The sequence below is a fragment of the Gymnoscopelus microlampas genome (assembly GCF_963454915.1).
Source record: "Gymnoscopelus microlampas genome assembly, chromosome: 13".
NCBI lineage: Eukaryota > Metazoa > Chordata > Actinopteri > Myctophiformes > Myctophidae > Gymnoscopelus > Gymnoscopelus microlampas.
Window position 1 is genome coordinate 19,684,367 of NC_139950.1, and position 18,928 is coordinate 19,703,294.

The following is an 18,928-nucleotide window of genomic DNA, read 5'->3' on the forward strand; positions in this document are numbered from 1 at the left end:
AGTACTCATTGCTATAGAGTGTTTGTTCAGTAAAAGGAGTCTCCCATGTCTCTCCAGCTCTTTATTAAACAGAAAATGCATTTTCAGTGCTCTCTCCTGATTGGCTTAAATCATTGGTTCTCAAAGTGGGGTCCGGGGACCCCCAGGGGTACTTGAGGGGGTTCCAGGGGGTCCCCAGCTAAATGATGGATAGGAACCAAATGGACCCTTATGGGTCTGTAACTCTGAAAGCGTACAAATGGAACCAAATGGACCTTAACGGGTCCATTTGGTTCCATGTGTACACTCTCAGAGTTAAATTAACATTGATTTTACAATATAAATTGGGGTCCCAGAGATAGAGATGTCATTACATGGGGTCCGCAGCCTAATGCATGTCAAACTGGGGGTCCTTGAAATTAAAATGGTTGAGAATCACTGATAGAGCCGTAAAAATCTTCTCTTGGAGATGGGGGTCCCTGGCTTATCTTTTCAAATGGGGGTCAATTTGGGGGTCCTTGACATGAAAAAGTTTGAGAACCACTGGCTTAAATGTTGTCACCTACCTGAAAATGTACTATATTCTACCCCTGTGACCGAACAAACGCTCTGTAGCAATGATTACTATCAGAATATAGTACTTTAACATTTTTTACAAAAAAACAAAAAACTACCAAAACATATCACTTACCTTACCTTTTAGTTGCATAGGGGGAGGTGCTTGAACTTTAACCCAGGCTGGTGGATGTGATGTCAGACTAGGAAGTAAAACAGGGCTGGAATTGTAGAGAGAGAGGGAGAGAGAGCAGAGTGGGTTGCAATGGATTCTATCAACAGCAGCTGTTAGCTGCCTTTGTAGATCTTATAGATCACAACGCAGAAATGCCACTGAGGAGCCAATCCTTGTGCTTCTGAGGGAATGAATGACTTACTATCAGTGGAAATGGCATCCAGGTATGTAGATGGAATGAGTGTTGAGCTCACTTGCATGGTGGCAGCTAATGCGTTAGCCGCTCCTAGCTAACAGTCCCATTCCTAACATTGTGAAGTCCTGTATTATTAATACTGCATGGACGTGTTTAACGTGCGTTCATAGATGCTTCTAAGCGATGCAATCGTTATGTCTACTTTATGTACACTGTTACTGTATCTATGACAAAGCTACGACCAGCATAAAGGCGAAAGAGGAGCAGAGATAGCATGCTGTGTGTGTGTGTGTGTGTGTGTGTGTGTGTGTGTGTGTGTGTGTGTGTGTGTGTGTGTGTGTGTGTGTGTGTGCTACAAACGCAAGCTAAAACCATTAGCTACAGCAGTGGTTATCAACCTGTGAGTCGGGACCCACAGGTTGTTGGGGGGGGTGTCCCCAGATGACTAGGGAGGTCCCCACAGGATTTTGGGGGAGTCCCCAGATGACCAGGGGGGTCTCCACATGATTTTGGGGGAGTCCCCAGATGACAGGGAAGTGACAATTTAGGGACTTTAACTTTTAAGATATTATTAATATCTAATTTCTCTTTTACCATTACAGCATCAAAAGTAATAAAAAAAACTATACTATAATAACTGGTCAAACATTGGGCAAATTGTCAAATAATCTAAGAAAGGGGCAACACATTAGAAAATAGCCGATCTACAAGCGTTGTGAGCTTGTAGATCTGCTATTTTCACAACATTTATCTGGGGCGTCCCCAGTTCAGATATGATTATTTTGGGAGGTCACGGTCTGAAAAGGTTGAGAACCACTGAGCTATAGCAGCAGTGAGTCATGTTGTGATAACTGTACTGCTGGGAATGGTAACGATGCTCTCATCTCTTTGTTGGACACGTTTAGATGACTCAGCAGTGGCTTGGACATTTGTGATGTGCTGAAAATACAAAAGGATGAAGCTAGCTCAGCCGGTCAGATCTGTCATCACTTTTGAAGTCTGCTACTGTATGCACATAATAAGACACAGTAACAAACACGCCAAAGCATAATGCATCAGCAGGTCGTTTTGTTTTTTGTACAGAGCACTTGATTGAAAATTAATATTTGTTTCACATTGACATAGATTTGAATGGCTAACAGTTAACAAACAGAACTGACCATGTCACTGGTGGAACAGTCTCAAAAGTGGTTCCCGACCCATGTCCAAGCCACTGTTCTTCAAGCAACTGGTTTACAGCCTAAGGGCAAAAATGGCACCAATGACGCCTACACCATCATCCAACTCGGCAAAGAAAAGTACTCGACCTCGGTGGCGGAGAAGACACTCAACCCCATCTGGAGAGAGGAGGCCTCCTTTGAACTACCTGGTCTCCTTCTGGAGGGCAACCCGGAAGTATATGAACTCTGCCTCATAGTGATGCACCGCTCCTTGGTTGGGATGGATAAGTTCTTGGGCCAGAGGACCATCAACCTCAATGAAATCTTTGATAATAAGGAGCGGAGGAAAATTGAGTAAGTGTCCCCCCACACAAAGTCCAGTTCTTACACTCATATGCATATACCGTAACCGCCCAACTCTGCCCACCAGTATTGTACAGTACAGTATACTAGGCTTAGGCTAGTATCGCTGTTGCTTGCAAGGGAGCCACATACAGTTGGACTGTCTTTGGCAGATCTTTGTGAGGAGGCCCATGGCTTTCATGGGTTTGCACGTAAACAAAACCACAGCCTCACCCTGATAGTGAGGCTGTGAGCACAGTTTCTACAGAAGTGTGCATGGCACTGTACCGGCAGATATACTCAGCATTGTCATTTGTCAGGTTACCCTACAACAGAAGCTCAAGAATTCTAAACAGTATGACAGGTTTTGGGGGGAGGGAAGCCGGGCGGGGATATTGGTCATTGCATGTACTCCTACAGACTGGGGCGGCACCTGTCAGCGGGGAGTGTTGGGCGGGAGGAGTATGACGAAGGCCCTACGTCCTACTGGTGGGGGCTCCTCACTGGCAGGTGAGTCAGTAGGATACAACAGCAGTGACAACACAGACATGTGTGTGGGGAGGAATTAATTGGCATAACGATTAAATAGGGGAGAAACTGGGTAAAAATAATCGGCTACTCTAAATAAATAAACATATAAAAGGTTTTTACCAAAACTATACAGTATATAAATTAATTAATATCCTTCACCTAGCCTTGGTGCAGGAGTAGGTGAATGAAACAAATGATAAGCTAATCAGCCTTGTACAAGAGCTGATTAACTACTCATAAAATGAATATGCTGGAATGCGTCTTTCAATGGAATGCGTCTTTCAATCAAATGTAATTTGAATGCCACCGATGTGACCTGTCCATGGAATATATTTATTTGATGTTCTTACTTATAATATTTTTTATACAGAATTACATAAGACCGTCAGTGCTCGGTATATTGTGGGACTTACGGATTTAAAGCACAGTTTAGTGTTGTAGAGCTGTAGTGACACAGATTTGTTAATGAAAGAGGAACAAACACTAGGAGGAAGTGGAAAATATTTGCTCAACTGTCAATCATTCTTGAGCAGAATTGGAAATTAGAGTTGTATCGTGGCTTTAACTGCTCTGGTACAATACACAAATATTTTAGAACCTGAGTTGTGGGTCAACCACTTAAGCCCTATTTCAAGAATAGCCAATCTACAAGCTCACAAGACACTGTGACACATTGAGCTTATAGCTTTTTGAAAAGTTCTTACATTTTTTGAAAATGCTTGTCTATAATGGCATGTCCAAAATAGGGATGAGAGGGTGAAAGTGTTTTTAGAATGCTTGTGATTTGTCATAGTGAGCATTCGCACTGCCATTTTATCTTTAGTTCTCTTTACATTCTAATCTATGAGCTAGCCTGTCTTTTATGTTTACTCTTTGAATCACTGTTGCATTTTCTTATCACCTGCTGTTTGATTTGTTGATCAAAAATGTGTGATGTTGGTGGTAGGGCCTACTGCGATTAAATGGGTGTAGCCTGGTTTGTTAACTGGTCTAGTAAGGGCAGCAGTAAGCCTTCTTTATGGTTCCTCTGTTCAGCCCATACAGGACATTCAGTGATCAACTGGTAGCGTTGCATTCCTATAGCTTTGTTGTCTCTGGTTGCCATGTCCTGCTGGTTTCTTTATTGGTTAATACTGAATCAAGAATAGGCTTAACTGTCAAAGGTGTAGTGTACTGTGTTATGATGATGTGGGTTTTGGTTTGAGCTCTGACATGGGGAGACACTGTTAGCCTAACTGAATGTGGTGGAGCTGGCCAAACATGTCTTGTTAGTTGTTAGTCATTCTTATTAAGTTTAGCCCACTTGAAAAATATTTTTAGAGATGTGAATGCACTAGAAACTACACCTGTCCATTATATCATACTAGCCTGGCTATTGTACGGGGGTGTGTGTTGGCTCTAAAAGCACAGGGTCAGTCACACCCATATGCAGTTGCTTAACCGTACACTGAGCCTCAGGAAAAAACAGGAAAAGAATAGCCGAATTGGGTCTGGTGTTAATTAGCTCACGGCACATGTCAGCCTGCGAGGACATTAGCACACTTCCTTTTTTACCCATCAGTTGGGAAGAATCACAATATGTCATAATCAGTGGGGATCGTTGTATTTGTTTTAGGTGCTTGAGTTGATGCACCTCCAGGCCCTGTACATTTTCAATACAGCACTGTAATGTAATGGATATGCCCTCGTAGCTTGTTGGCCTAATCCCACACTGTAGAAACACTGACAATGAGGCTTAAATTCCAGATACTATATCCATGCACTACAGTGGTCCCGTGTTGCCCGTGGCCCGGCCGCAGTGTTTTTGAACTGACATATTGGGGAGGAAAGTCCGTCTCGATATCCGAGTAGGCAGCCCCTAATTATCGCACACCTGTGTTTGTTGATTGTGAGGAGGTTCCCAGCGGTCCGGGTAGAGTGGGAGTATTGTGGTTCCGAGCAGAGGGAGAGTTTATCTTGGCCTTGACATGCACGTGAAGTGCAGCGGCGGCCCCACCGCTGTGGCGCACTGGTTGCTGATCAGGCTCAGGATGGCGCACAGCATGGGAATCAGAACCCCGCAAGGCCTTTCATCATGCCATGGCTCTTGGGCTGAACGCTACACAGCTCTGACAAAATTGTACTGTAGGCTCAGGTCTGTAGCCTACTCATCATTCACTGCTGTCACTTATCACTAGAAATATCTTAGGATAACATTAGCAGAAACATTAACCCTGGTGTCCTTATTTTGGGCATTTCATTATAGGCCATTTTTAAATAAAAAATATAAAAGGGAAAAGTTGTCTACAAGCTCATAACATTGCGACGTGTTGTGAGCTTGTAGATGAGCTATTTTTTGCTATAAATCAATCGACAATGTATATAGGGCTTAAGTAGTTAATACTGACTAGTATTTTGAATGAATGTATTTCCTAAATACATTGCAAGGCCTGTAAAAAGGCCTTGCAATGTATGAGTGCTTCTCATTAGCATGTATGAACTGCCGGTTTGTCCTATAACGTGGCTTAGAAATTTCCCAATCGCTTGTCGTTGCAGATCTGAACAAAGGCCAGATTTGTGCAAATGTCACCTTTTATTTTGCTCACAGTGAAGGCATAAATCCCATTACTTCCAGTAGAAAAAGCACAGAGGTTAAGCAAATAGGCGCCAGAAAGCAGCTTGAAATGGTGGCACCTTATTCTGCAGTAGGCCATTTCCTGTATTCAGTTTGCAAGGAATAGTGTTTATCTTTTTGAATAATAGATGGATTGTTACTTCTTACTTTTTCTTTTTTTAATGTGTCAAGAAAGGTTCAAATGATTTAGGCCTGTGTATTTGTGTGTAGCATACGGAGAACATAGAATGAGTCCTACTCCATGAAAAAAAACCTATGTAGAAATTAAAACATGAAAAAGTATGTCTGTGGGCCATGTCTTTGTTTCTTTCACATTGTTCACATTGTTTTTATTTGGGCCAAATCAACAAAAAAATGATTCTTAAGATTTACATAAATCTTGTACTTTAATATAATTTTACAATATAACATGTCAAATGTAACCGTACGCTCCCCCCCACCCCCTACTCCCTTGTCAAGCTGGTACTCCTTGGAGTCTAGGCCAGGGAAGAAGAGGAAAGAACGTGGCCGCATCCAGGTCAGCATCCAGTTCATGAGGAACAACATGACGGCCAGCATGTTTGACCTCTCCATGAAGGACAAGCCCCGCTCTCCTTTCTCCAAGCTCAAGGACAAGATGAAGGGCCGCAAGAGTGACAGCAGCTACTCGGACACCTCTTCGGCCATCCTGCCTCGCTCCACTCTGCTCTCTGACTCGGAGCCTCACCACCACCACGACGCCCAAGAGCCACAAGTGCAGCCTGAGGCCAAGGCCAAAAGGCCACTCCTTGCTGGATCTCAGAAGCTGTCCGCTGCTCACTCCATGTCAGACCTAATTGGAACCCACTTCCGCCCCAAATTGGACTCCATGAACTCCATCGAAGAGCTTGGTGAGGCTATAAGCATTCTCGATTCGTTTTTTTCCTTTTCTTTATTATTCATTTTTGTTAACTTAATAATAATCCCCCCCCTACTGGGGGGATTATTAAAAGGAACTCCACTTACAATGTCTTCCTCCTGCTCACCAGAGGACAGCATTATATGTATTTTGGCAGTGTTCTTCCATTGCTGGATTGAATATCTTTTCTTAAGACCAAAATGTATGGATTTTGTCACATCCATAAAGTACAGTAATGTGTAGACATAAAAATGTACTCATGTGAAACAAGTGCCTTTCCCTTTGTCACCACCTACAGTTCCCATGAAGCACCACATGTGTCCATTACATTACTTCCACTGGGAGAAATGCAGAGTGAATCTAGGTGTTTGAAGTCGTTGATTATGGACCTCAACCACTTCAACCCTAGGATCCCTATTCTGGGAGGAACATTTGCCAAACATAGCCAAGCTCACAACTTATCGTGACGTGTTGTGAGCTTGAAGATCAGCTATTTTTGGGCGACGAGATTTGGGAGATAGAGGGTTTAAGTGGATAGAAATAACATGCATGAACGTTTTGGAAATGCGAGAAGAAAATTGTATTGAAACATTTAGCATAAATCTGCTTTTTCTTTGAGTTGGTTCAATTGGAAAAACATTGCCTTTTCTCAAATAGGTAAAGATTCAGCCAGCCACACGCGTTCCCAGAGCGAGGTACCCGCCTTCCAGGATGGCGAGGCGCACGGAGACCCTTTCACTGATATCAGTGACACCCTGCCGCAGAAGTATGCCACGCTCCCACGCAACCGCAACCCGTTCGAGGGTGAGTCAGGGCAGCTGTGGGACCGGAAGGAGAAAAAGGAGAAGGTCAGCCTTCTGGAACGCGTGACGGGTAAGAAGGATGGCCGCAAGACCGGAAACGGAGGGCGTTCGGGCAGCTCGGGAGACCTACGTTCGCCTAACCCCTTCAGCAGCGAAGGAGACACCAACCCCTTCAGCACCAGCTACAAAGCCAGGTAGAACTTCAGCCATGTCTACATAGTTTAGACGCTGTGAGTTACCACTTTCAACCTGGTGTCATTATGGGCATGTCCTTATAGGTGAAGATTTTCCAAAAATAGTGAAAATAACTGATCTACAAGCTCACAATGTATTGTGATTCGTGACCTACAGTAACGTGTAGTGAGCATGTACAGTAGATTGGCTACCATATGATAAAGTATAAAATAAGGTGTTTAAATTCTGTATTATTCTGACCCAAATCTATTGCGATAGACTTTGTGTCATCTCTATACTCCTGATTTACTCCTGATATCTTCATTTTGTTTAAGTGTCTTAAATACATCTGCTCTGGTACAATACACATATATTTTAGAACCTAAGTTGCCTTGTTTTTCCGGCTAATGTGCTGTTTTGTTGTTGGGAACACTTCAACTAAGCCATCCGTATCCATGTCCCTCATTCCACATAGATGTACACTAGTTGGTGAGCACTGTGGCTAAGTTCTGGTTTATCAGAATGGAAGGTGTCATTAGTGGTTCTTTAGAGAGCCCTGGCTTGATAACGGAGCCCTCAGAGCTACAGTAATGAGATCTTCCGGAGAGATAGACTACCCAATTAACCACTTATCTTTCTGAAGGCACTAGTCTATCATTCTTACTGCTGCCTCTGGCAGACAGGAGCTTAGTGGTCATCTATGTTCACACAGATGAGGTGGGGGATTTGAGCTGTAATATTTGTTGATACAATATACTTGCTTGTGCTAATACAAGCAAAATGGCTAAATAACACTTCGATGTGTATGATCACTCTTTGCCCATTGCCTCTGTCATGCAGTTTTGTGGTCATTTATGTTGAGGCAGATGAATATATACGAGCCTTAACAGTTTGACCTATAATATTTGTGGTATAAGCTTGATGAATTACCAAGAAAACAGAAAATGCTTATCTGTTGCCTTCATGTATATGGTGACTCTGCCAAACTCCCTTTCCTCTAACATTCAAGTTGGGTTTCATCAACATAATGTATGTGCTCACATGTATTAGATCCTGTTACAAGTAAATTAATGATGCTCACATACACACTCACAAAGATAGCAAAAAGTCTATTATATATGACAATAACTTATTGTACATTTAATTATTTTTGCAGTGATAAAAAGCCGCCCTCAGGTAAACAAGGCCGTAAAACCAGAGAGGACTACGGCAAGAAAAAGGTAAAAAAAAAAGATGCATGGCTCCTGTTGGGGCCAAAATATTATTTGCATGTAAATCACGGTGCGTAGGTGTGGTTCTCTTATCCACTACAGGGTGGAATGGTATATACCTGGTATATACCTGGCTAATGGGTGATTGGTTGTTTCTTTTTATTGTTTCTTTTGGATTTGAATGGAAAGAAACATCTATATGAACTATGCCAGATACCAACCAAAGGTGTGAATAATAAATGGATCGAAAAATCCAAATATATAAGGGCCCTGGACATTGATTTTATTGTGCACCCATCTGACTAAAGTTGACCCCTCAGTGAATATTGGTCACTACAGCTCTTATTCTATAAACAAAATATGCTTTTCTTGTATGATATTGTTATACAATGTAATTTTTACCAATGACGCTTTAATTAGGACTGAAAATAGTTTTAATTGAGAAGCCTCATTTGACATTACAGCTAGTGATGTTGATCTCTGAGGGGCCTTTGAAAATTTCAGAGGTGCCATTCAACTAATTAGCAGCTGAAAACATCGGCCACCATCATGATCATCTCCAATCTGATCATAATTTGAGGCAGTGTGAAATTTTGGTACCAAAGATCAAACATAACAGATGTATGTGACAGTGATTCAGTAATTGGAGTTTTTGATTTTATTTTCTATTGATGAGCGGCATTCAACTGCTGACATATTTTGAACTTCATATTGAATTATTCCTTTTTAATTATTGTCACATAAATTTACAACAGTTGAAAAGGAGTGGATGAAACTCTTGTGCAGGCTTCCAATGATTTTCAGTTAACATACTATTTTAACATTCTTTTGCCATTTATATGTGAAGCACTTAGGGCTGCATTTTATATATGGAAGGTGCAATACAGATAAAGTTATTAAATAACTAAATTGCATTTTCAAGAGCGTCAAGATATTGCAGACTATTACAATGCAAAATTGGTATTTGCATGGTAGGAGTTTGAACAGTTGCTTAAGTGATGTCTAAATGAGAAGGAGACTGCTGATAATGGCTTTCCTCACCTTGCTCTGTGGGTGTTGAGGGCTGTCGGTAGCCACACGTGGCCCCAGCGTCTGCAACAGCGCCCAGCAGAAATGGCAGTTCCCATTTCCTCTGCTTCCAGGCCCTAATTAACCACACAGGGGGAGGGGAGGACAGTGAGAGATTTCAAAGGACCAAGCTTTTAGATTCTCAAAGCTGAGCTCATTAGAAACGGTAATGAGACAACTGGAGAATGCCAAGTGTGTGCCTTATCTTCTCCTCACTACTGATCGCACAAAAATGCTCATCATTACTTTGCCAGTTCATGGTCATTTCCAGGCCTGTCACCAGCCACTACAGGTCTTGATTACGATGTTATTTTGTGTGTGTGTGTGTGTGTGTGTGTGTGTGTGTGTGTGTGTGTGTGTGTGTGTGTGTGCACACGCTCACACGTTTGTGTGAAACCAACATCCACTTCCTTATGGCTGTCAGCACTCAAGGATGATTTATGCTTGGTTGCTCGCCAGTATCGTGAAGCGAAAATGGCCGATCTACAGGCTCATGAATCGAGCTTGTAGATCAGCTATTTTTGGCACGCATGTATGTATAAATCACCCTTTATTCCTCCTCAAATAGGCTACGTTGATTATTTCATCTAGATATCCCAGCCTTACTGGGTCCTCTGTATAAAGAAGTAGGGCATTAAGTGACAAAACATAAAAAGTTGAAATATGGAGAATGGATATCCAAGGTTTCTACCCGACAGCAACCATGTGCCAGTTTTCCTCATTTTATAGTGGGATCTTTAGTGGTAGATGCTGTAATGCTTAGTTTGAATTGAATTCCTAAAAAGCCACATTCACATAGATTAATTATGAGCCTACACAGGAAAATCCTGACTGTTAATTTAACTCTTCACTAAATAGTTAGTCCATGTGTTTTACATGTGCAGTAAAATCTATCTACAGTATATCTAAATGTTAATTTAAGTTTCAAAGTGTACAATCTCATTTAAACACTCAGTGTTTTTACAGTTTGTGTGGACTAAATGTCTTCCTGGAGACACCACTTTGAGGGAAATATAAACTACTGTATTAACTCTCACTGCAAAGCGGTGCAAAGCAGTTTAGGGTTCAAGGGATATAGGTGAGATTATGTACATAATAAATCAACTGTGGCTTTTGGTGAAATGTGTCCTTAACAGAGCTGATAAGATACCTGTTTGTTAGTTCCACTCTTTGTTTTTCTCCAGTCTTTACACATCACTAGCCTGGGAGTGGAAGCGATAAGCTTGGTATTTTAAACAGGGTGCTCTCTATCTGTTAGGGGAGGATGCACAGTACTGAAGTGATAGTATGGTCCCTCATTAAAAACCGTTACAGCTCTTCTTGTGCCCCTGCACATACTGTACCATAACACCCTGGCCCTGCAGCAGTGTCCCCAAAACCAAACTTAAGATTGACATTGCATTTCCCTAGGGAACAAAAACATATGTTCCAGCGCTGTTGTAATCAAAAGTGCTAATACTGTATACAGGCAACCCCTGTCTACTACCTGACCAACTCCCTTTGTTGGAATAGATTATACCTTGTGATTTTGTGACAGTGATTTTTGACCTTTTTTTAATTTCAAGCATAGCCAGTTTGAACAATTAAAGGGAGCCTCTGTGCAGAGGCTCCCTTTAATTGTTCAAATACTGCAAAACTGTGCAAAATCAGATCTTTTAATTTTGCATATATATTGCAAGCTTTCTGTGATAGTGACCTTCATAAAGTAATCAGTGAAGATGACAGTATATAAAGGTTCAGGGTGTCATAACTTGATTGAGGAATGTGTCACACCTGTGCCAAACATTCCATTGACAAAACTCAGGGAGTAGTAGTCCTACAATTACTGTAAGTGTACTGCAAAAACAAAGGACACAAGTGTACGCTGAGACATATAAAAATAAATAAACTGTTCATTTGGTTTCCTTTTGGCTCCAGCACCTCCCCCAAGTCTACTGGCAGATGAGTGGTGTTTTTTTTTCACTGTAAGCATAGCCAGTTGGAAATGAAGTAGGCCACGAATCTCCAATTGATACATTTTTCAGATGGAACCAAATGGACCCTTATGGGGGTTCATTTGGTTCCATTTGTACACTCTTGGAGTTAAAGACGCATAAGGGTCCATTTGGTTCTATCAATCTTTTAGCCGCAGACACCCTGGAACCCCATGGTCCCTGGATGCCATATTAAGATAATGTCAAAAAAGAAACGGGAGAACAATCTTTTAAAAACGTTTAAACTTTTCATAGCGTTGAAGTCATTAGAGTAGTTATCTGACGTGATTTATTATTTGACAACAAATCATAACATCTGTCATAATTTTTTGTGACGGTAACCCTAGCCCTCTTATCACAAGCTCTCAATCAGCCTTGATTAGCAACAGGGAACATAAGATAAACACATGACAGATTATGTCACATTATGGCAACACATCTAATTAGTCCATTTTAGTTGTGTTGTGAAGATCTTAAACAGAACCTTTCCTCTTCACCTACCGTATTTATCTATTGCTGACATTAATGAGACGTAGTGCTCAAAACGGTTTATTTTTTTAAAATGACACTATTTGATATTTTTGTTTTAGGAGACACCCCAGGAAAGCATTGCTGCATATAGCAGCTTATCCTTCGAGGAGGTTGTGCAGGAGCTCATCAAGCAGAAGGAGGTGGTGAAAAGGAAAGACGCCCACATCAGAGAGCTAGAAGACTACATCGATAACCTGCTGGTGCGTGTTATGGAGGAGACGCCAAGCATTCTACGGACACCCTATGAGCCAAAAAGGAAGGCGGGTAAAATTTCTAAAAAGTAGTGTTCAAAAGAAAGACGGAACTAAGTGTTAAAACAAAAAAATGAAGGTTTAGCGGTAGAGGTAAAAAAATAATAATAGAATAATGCCAAATGTATGATTCGTTTTTGGTTTTAGTTTTTTCCCCCCCTTCAACATTTTTATTCAATGATATAGTTTTTATATCTAGATTTTGTACATTTTGGTTACTTATTATATTGTGTGCAGTCAACACAGACTTCATCCCAGGAGTGGATTATGTTGTTCCACTTTATTAAGCAAGCAGTGTCTTCATCATTATTAAATTAGGTGCGTACCATGGGACCTTTCAAAACAAAAGGAAGACGTTCACTAGTCAGAAAGGTGATTAGCTTGTTAGTTCTGCACACAGTTGGTAGGTTCATGGAAAATGTACTGTATCTCGTTCGTTCAGTACCATCTTAAAATGCTCTTTATGTCTCTATTAGTTGCATTACATTCTTACAGTAGGTAGGTACTAAAATGAGGAGACGTCACCTGCTTCTCAAGTCAAAGCAATTCCATATACGGTACTGTTTTTTTTTGTTTTGTTTTTTAAGATTAGGCATATATGTGTTTGTTAAATCACATGCACCAATTGCAAATATGGCTACCATCTTGTATTCAAAGCAGAAAGCTCTTAAAGTGTGAATGTAGCCAAAGTCATGTTTACCAGATGCTGTAGTAGCAGTTGTCTGCTCTTTGCTGAAAGATGTCAGTGGTCAAGTGGTTGATAAGATGGAGCTGTAATTACTGTGTTTACTCTTGGATACAAGTCTTGAAATTGCTACCCAAACTTACAGTACACACTTGGCTAGTCGGTGTCAGACTTTCTTGAGATCCTATGATGCATATGTTCTCTACCCTGTCACACCAAATCGCACCCTAATCAACGAGTTTCAGTCCAAAATGCTTTGTATCCATTGTGGGAAAAAAAAATCATTGCTCAGTATTCAAAAAAAAATCTTAATCTTGCATTTGAATATTTTGTGATCCACTTCGGCTCCTAGTAATCATGCGACACATTTTGAAAACGATTTTACAATGAAAAGTACTGCTACAGTAGAAGACTGAATGAATGGTCGGTCTATGTGATTGAAATAACATGGTGGTCCAGTTTTTCTACCCAGTGATATTTTACAGAACAAAGTTTTGACAAAAAGAAAAAAAATATCACATCTAGCACTTACAAATTGTCAGCTTTTGTTCTTTTTTTTTTTCTTGTGATGACTATCATTTATGGTTCCAAGACCAAGGGTCTTATAGTTAGTACTCATGTCATAGTTTTACATAGAATAAGTGCAATAATCATGATTTAAGCAAGTTGATTGCTATTCTGCTGTTGGTGAAAATTGTTTACATTTTTAATAATTTTCTCAAGTTGAGCGCATCTTCCATTTTTGTAATCTGATTCCATTAGAATGTGATTTGTTACATAGTTTGGATTTGTTTATTACAGAGATTTGTTATTGCAGATCTGCAAACTTATCCTTACTGAAGATTGTATTACGGTACCAAGCTGCATTATGTACATATCTGCTTGACAAACTATTTATACATGATACACTGCCCATTTATGGATCAATATTATTTTGACTTAATGTATTGTATGCTAAGTAAATTATTGCATCACAGTGACCCCTGGCCCCCTTGCCCCTGCGTTGCTAAGGAAATTGTGTTTTCTGTATTAATTTAAAGGTTGGTATTATTGCAACACTGAATTTATATAGATTGCCTACAAAATCAATTACTCTATGAAGGACTGATATGGAAACAACTTTGTCACATTCTTTGTTGCAATTCTTGCTGCAATTTAATGAATATGTTATTTTCAACTGTGCCTTGAAGTGATATTTCCATTTGGTAGAACATCATCGTATACTGAATGCCTATGAGTCATTAGCAGTACACCACCATAATGCTGCCCTCGTTATCCTTAGTGAGATCACTTATTTTTATTAGAAAATCACCTGTAGTTTAAAATATTTCTAAGTGTCATGTAAAATCTACAGAAAATATGTGAAAATGTGTTCTGCTTCATACATTACGAAATAATTGCCTGCATGCAATTTTTGATAACTTTATTGTTATTATAGAAATTTGGTTATTGGTATAGAAAAAAAGCTAAAAAGCAGTGAGAACTATGGATTTCCAAGGGCAAGTCTTTGGTTAAGTGTTAGCAAACATGTTAAAGCTTTAATCCGTAAGTTTTATGTTTGTTGTCTCCCTCTTCCATCGGAAAGAAGTAATTGCAACAATGTCCGCACTACAATAATGATGGTGCAACTAGTTTCCAATCTGATGCACCATCTGCTTCAAATAAGTGACCACCTCCAACCACTGCAGATGTGTTTGTTATACTACCTTACAGATGAGTTAAAATAACCTTTTATAAATTACAATAAATCCCGGATTGTACCTTTTTTTTTTTTTTTTTTTTTTTTTTTTTTAAGTAATGCATAATGACAACAAAACTTTAATGTCCTGTCAATATGAAATATCACTTCTATGCAGTTGACATTATTTTTGAGTTATGCAACCAATGGAACTTATTGAACACTACCATAAACTGTTAACCCATTAAGACCGGGAAAGCATCTGTCATTCAAAAACTGCACATATACAAGCTCATAGCGCGGCACTCAGTGCCACGCTATGAGCTTGTAGATCTGCTATTTTTAGAAAAATCGTGAAAATTTGTGCAAATCTTCGAATATGTATTTTTTTAAAGCAAACAACTCAAATCTTCTTGGGGATTCTACAAATGTCTTTTAAATCCCCAAAGTTTGGTGGTTCTCAAACTTCTTCATGTCAAGGGCCCCCAAAATGATAAGTATTTGGCCACGGACCCCCATCTCAAAATATGTTGTTCCAGGGACCCCCCAGAAGCAAAGATTTGAGTAAAAAATGTTTGTTTTAAAAATATGCACAAATTTCACGATTTTTGAATAGCCAAAGTATGTGGTTACACAGATGCGTTCCCGGTTTTAATGGGTTAACAGAGTATTTGACAGCCTGCTCAGTCTTGGCTTGTATCCCAAGCTAACCATCCTCATTTCAGTGTTTTGCAACACCTTTGTGCAAATCATTGCAATGTGAAAAGAATGTGTTCTTTGCTGTCATTAGATCTTATTTTTTGTTGTCTACGGTCCAAGACAATGTTGAACATGAACACTACTGAAGGTTACTATCACAATCATTGTATAAATCATTGTTGAAAGGCTAATTAAGGGTCGTTTTAGAAAGTGTTTTTTTCCTCCAGCTTTTGTTAATGCTACCTACATATGTTCAACTATGATCAACTAATCGATTTAAAGGATTACATTTGTTCTTAATTTCTGTTGGCTGTTAAACAGTATCATGTACAGTGTTAAGAAACATGCTTTGTGTTAGGATATACTGTACTTCATGTAAACTTATACATGATGAATTTGCATGTACAGTAAATATCAAACCTTTTAGGTGTTTTGGGTGTCATTTACATCTATGAAAGAAACTTGTCGTTGCTTCCACACACTACATTTGACCTATACACTGTATGATGCCAAACCATAAACGATACAAAGTACAAATTGCTGTATCTTTTGGTATTTTGGTATAAGTTGAATATCTGTCACAGGTTTCATTTCTCAAAGACATTTTTTGTTTCATTCTGTGTACCAGTTAGTTTCTTTTCTACAGTTTATATATTCTGCTGCTGAGTTTCATATGAAAGGTACCTGATCTACTTTTGGACTTGTTATTTATATTTCAGAGCCAAAATCTCCCACAGCTGAATGTATTTTGGTTGGCTTTGAAATGTACCATTCTTAAAAATATAAACTGGTCTACACTAATGAGGTTGTTGAACCTTGTGGGCCTTTCAAGTGTTTGGTCTATCCAAAGAAACCATTTCATTTGGGGTGACCATTTTACAGTCATATGTATCACTAGAGATACAGGTGACTTAGTTATGGAAAGTCAATAGGGTCATAATTTGTTTCCCTTTCCCAGCTACCATCTTTTCCAAATTAGCGATTTGGGGAGAAGTAAAAGAAGGAGAAAAAAAAGATACACCATGGAAAAGGAGACGAATGATGACCATATCGGCTTTCCATCCCTGGTATGCTACTGTAGCTTACTGTATGTACTTAAACTATTAATTAATTTGCTAATTATGTAAATGTATGCTTTTTAATGTATGTACAGGGCCAAAGGTTTGTTTAATTTTTAATTTTATTTTATGTACAGTACATGACATGGAGATGGGTCTTGGTTGGGGGTCAATAATTTGATTTAGAAAACCTTCACAAATAGCCTTCCACTTTTGGTGAAGTGTAAACTTACTTTATCCTTAAAACATCATTACATACTTTGCCACTTACTTTAACAAGCCTGTACCTGTATCTAGCCAAACTGCCCATGGGTATATGCCAAGCTCTTAAAATCTCTAATGCAGGCCTACATACAGTGGGTTTGGAAAGTCCCTTCACCACCCTTGACATTTGGTTTTGCTGGGCAACAAAATGATATTCAAATATATAGTAGTTTTTGTTTTTACTTTTTAGATGTTAAATGGAAAGGAAAGAAATAGCATAAGTTTAGAAGACAGTGTATCTGAAATAACAACATTTTCAACCGATAATGGTAGTATTCTGCTGTTAATATCTGTTACTTGGACTTTTTCTTCATGTAGTGGTTATAGGTTGTTTATATTTTCCCTGTTACCCAACTATTTTACTGAGAAATAAATAAAAGCAGAAAATACATCCCTGTAAGGCTTTTGTAAGAGTTGAGTCTTGAGTGTGTAGAGTGGAAGAGAAATGTGCCATTCTGATCAAATATATCTATGACTCCAGTCATAGATTTTTTAAATTTAATATTTACAGATTAGCACGTCTGACCATGATTTTTTTATTTTTTGTCGGTTAGGGTTAATCCAAGCATTCAATCTTTTGACAGGCTATATTGCTGAAGTAGGATCTCATAATCCTCTAGCAGTCATTTACGTATTTAAACTCTATTGTATGATCTACACCCTCATAACGCGTCGCATTGCAATGTTTTGTAAGCTTGTTGACCGGCCATTATAATGTGACACTGAGTTTTTGAGAAAATGACAACAGTCTAAGAAAATATCTCAACACAGTAAGGAAAAGCAAAACTAGATGAGTTTTGCGTTTGATATGTTATAAACCTAACATGGCATGTTACACACCACCCATGAAAGGCCTTGACATATAGTTGCACTTTGTTCTCTCTGCTAATTGTACTAAACACCCATGTTTTGTTTTATTTCTCCAAATTACAGGCTTTGTACAATAACAAGAAAGATTGTTCTACACTGTAAGTAAATGTTTACGGTGAAAGTGGATTCCCCTATACATAATTTCTGCATGTGACTCATTTCTTGTAAAACGGTAATATGCAATTTTTTAAATAAAATTACAGTGCATTTTCTTGATGTGGGGATGGGGATCCAAATGATTGTCTAAATCTGCATTATGTCGAACCAATTGATGATAATGTATTCAAACTCAGAATTGTACAGGATACATTTTTGTTTTGTCTCATAAGTAACAAGTGTACCTTCTGAATAAAAGGAAGCAAATGGCTAATTTGTTTTCCACACTGGGCTACAGTAGATGTTTTAAAATCTGATATGAAGAGAGAAGAATGAATGGTTTTGTTGTCATATGGCTGGATTTCTGGAAATTATGTGTGATCTATATACCATTGTATGATTGTGGAAACAGATTAAGGTTGGTCAGTGTTGACTACTATGTGTAAAGTGGAATCGTAAACATTCATTCATTTGCATTTAGTGGTGTATATCATAGCTTTTTTCTCCACACTCAACAATTAATATTGTTCTCCATTCGGAGCAGTACAGTCTTTGATTCATTATAAAATGCCAATGATCCACTACATGCCATTTGAAAGGCACAAGCAAGATTGTATTGTTCTTTTCAATAAACTCACTATTTAAACTGTTTAATCCTACTGTGTCTTGTTTTCATTTGTTCAGCACCATTGTGTACATAAACTGTACATTGGCCCCTGTTGGAGGCAAAAAGATAACGCTAACTCATGATAATTTTACCACACATCCTTACATTGGTCATTTTTTTCACAGGAGCATACATCTGATGCCATCTGCCACTAAATTGAATACTAAGCGCTGTCTCATTCTTTTGTACAAGCTAAAGTAACCCTTGTTTCTGCAGACTGATCTAAGCAGCAGTTAAACCATGATTAGGGTTGCTAATTGTGTTGATTTGTGTCCAGCTTTTGTTCGCTTACAGCGCTGAGCAGCTCCTCCTGTTCTTGAGAAATTCCCATTCCTTCTCTGGATGCAAGACAAGTGGCATCATTTGACAACCGAGGAGCAACATTGCTTGTTAAAACTCCCCTCTAATTTGCTTATGTGTGCAAGGAGTATGTGTGAAACCGTTGGGGACAAGAAACACTGTTGTTTACTG

General features: G+C 39.3%; 1 protein-coding gene across 4 annotated transcripts; it reads left to right on the forward strand.

The window, feature by feature from the left end:
- The first annotated feature begins 771 nt into the window (after positions 1 to 771).
- On the forward strand, positions 772 to 18,444 carry rab11fip2 (RAB11 family interacting protein 2 (class I)). Of its 4 annotated transcripts, none has more exons than XR_014602030.1 (7): positions 772 to 933; positions 1,811 to 2,419; positions 6,012 to 6,421; positions 7,087 to 7,426; positions 8,563 to 8,626; positions 12,249 to 16,569; positions 17,758 to 18,444. XR_014602030.1 is itself a non-coding variant. In XM_084075482.1 (7 exons), exons 3-7 carry the CDS (start codon positions 2,067 to 2,069, stop codon positions 12,471 to 12,473), a joined length of 1,392 nt encoding a protein of 463 aa, XP_083931608.1. In that variant the 5' UTR covers positions 772 to 933; positions 1,811 to 1,912; positions 2,031 to 2,066; the 3' UTR covers positions 12,474 to 18,444. The 4 variants fall into 4 exon arrangements, 3 of the variants coding, with proteins under 3 accessions (XP_083931608.1, XP_083931607.1, XP_083931609.1); XM_084075482.1 differs by having other exon boundaries at positions 1,811 to 1,912; positions 2,031 to 2,419; positions 12,249 to 18,444; XM_084075481.1 differs by having other exon boundaries at positions 12,249 to 18,444.
- Positions 18,445 to 18,928: the final 484 nt, after the last annotated feature.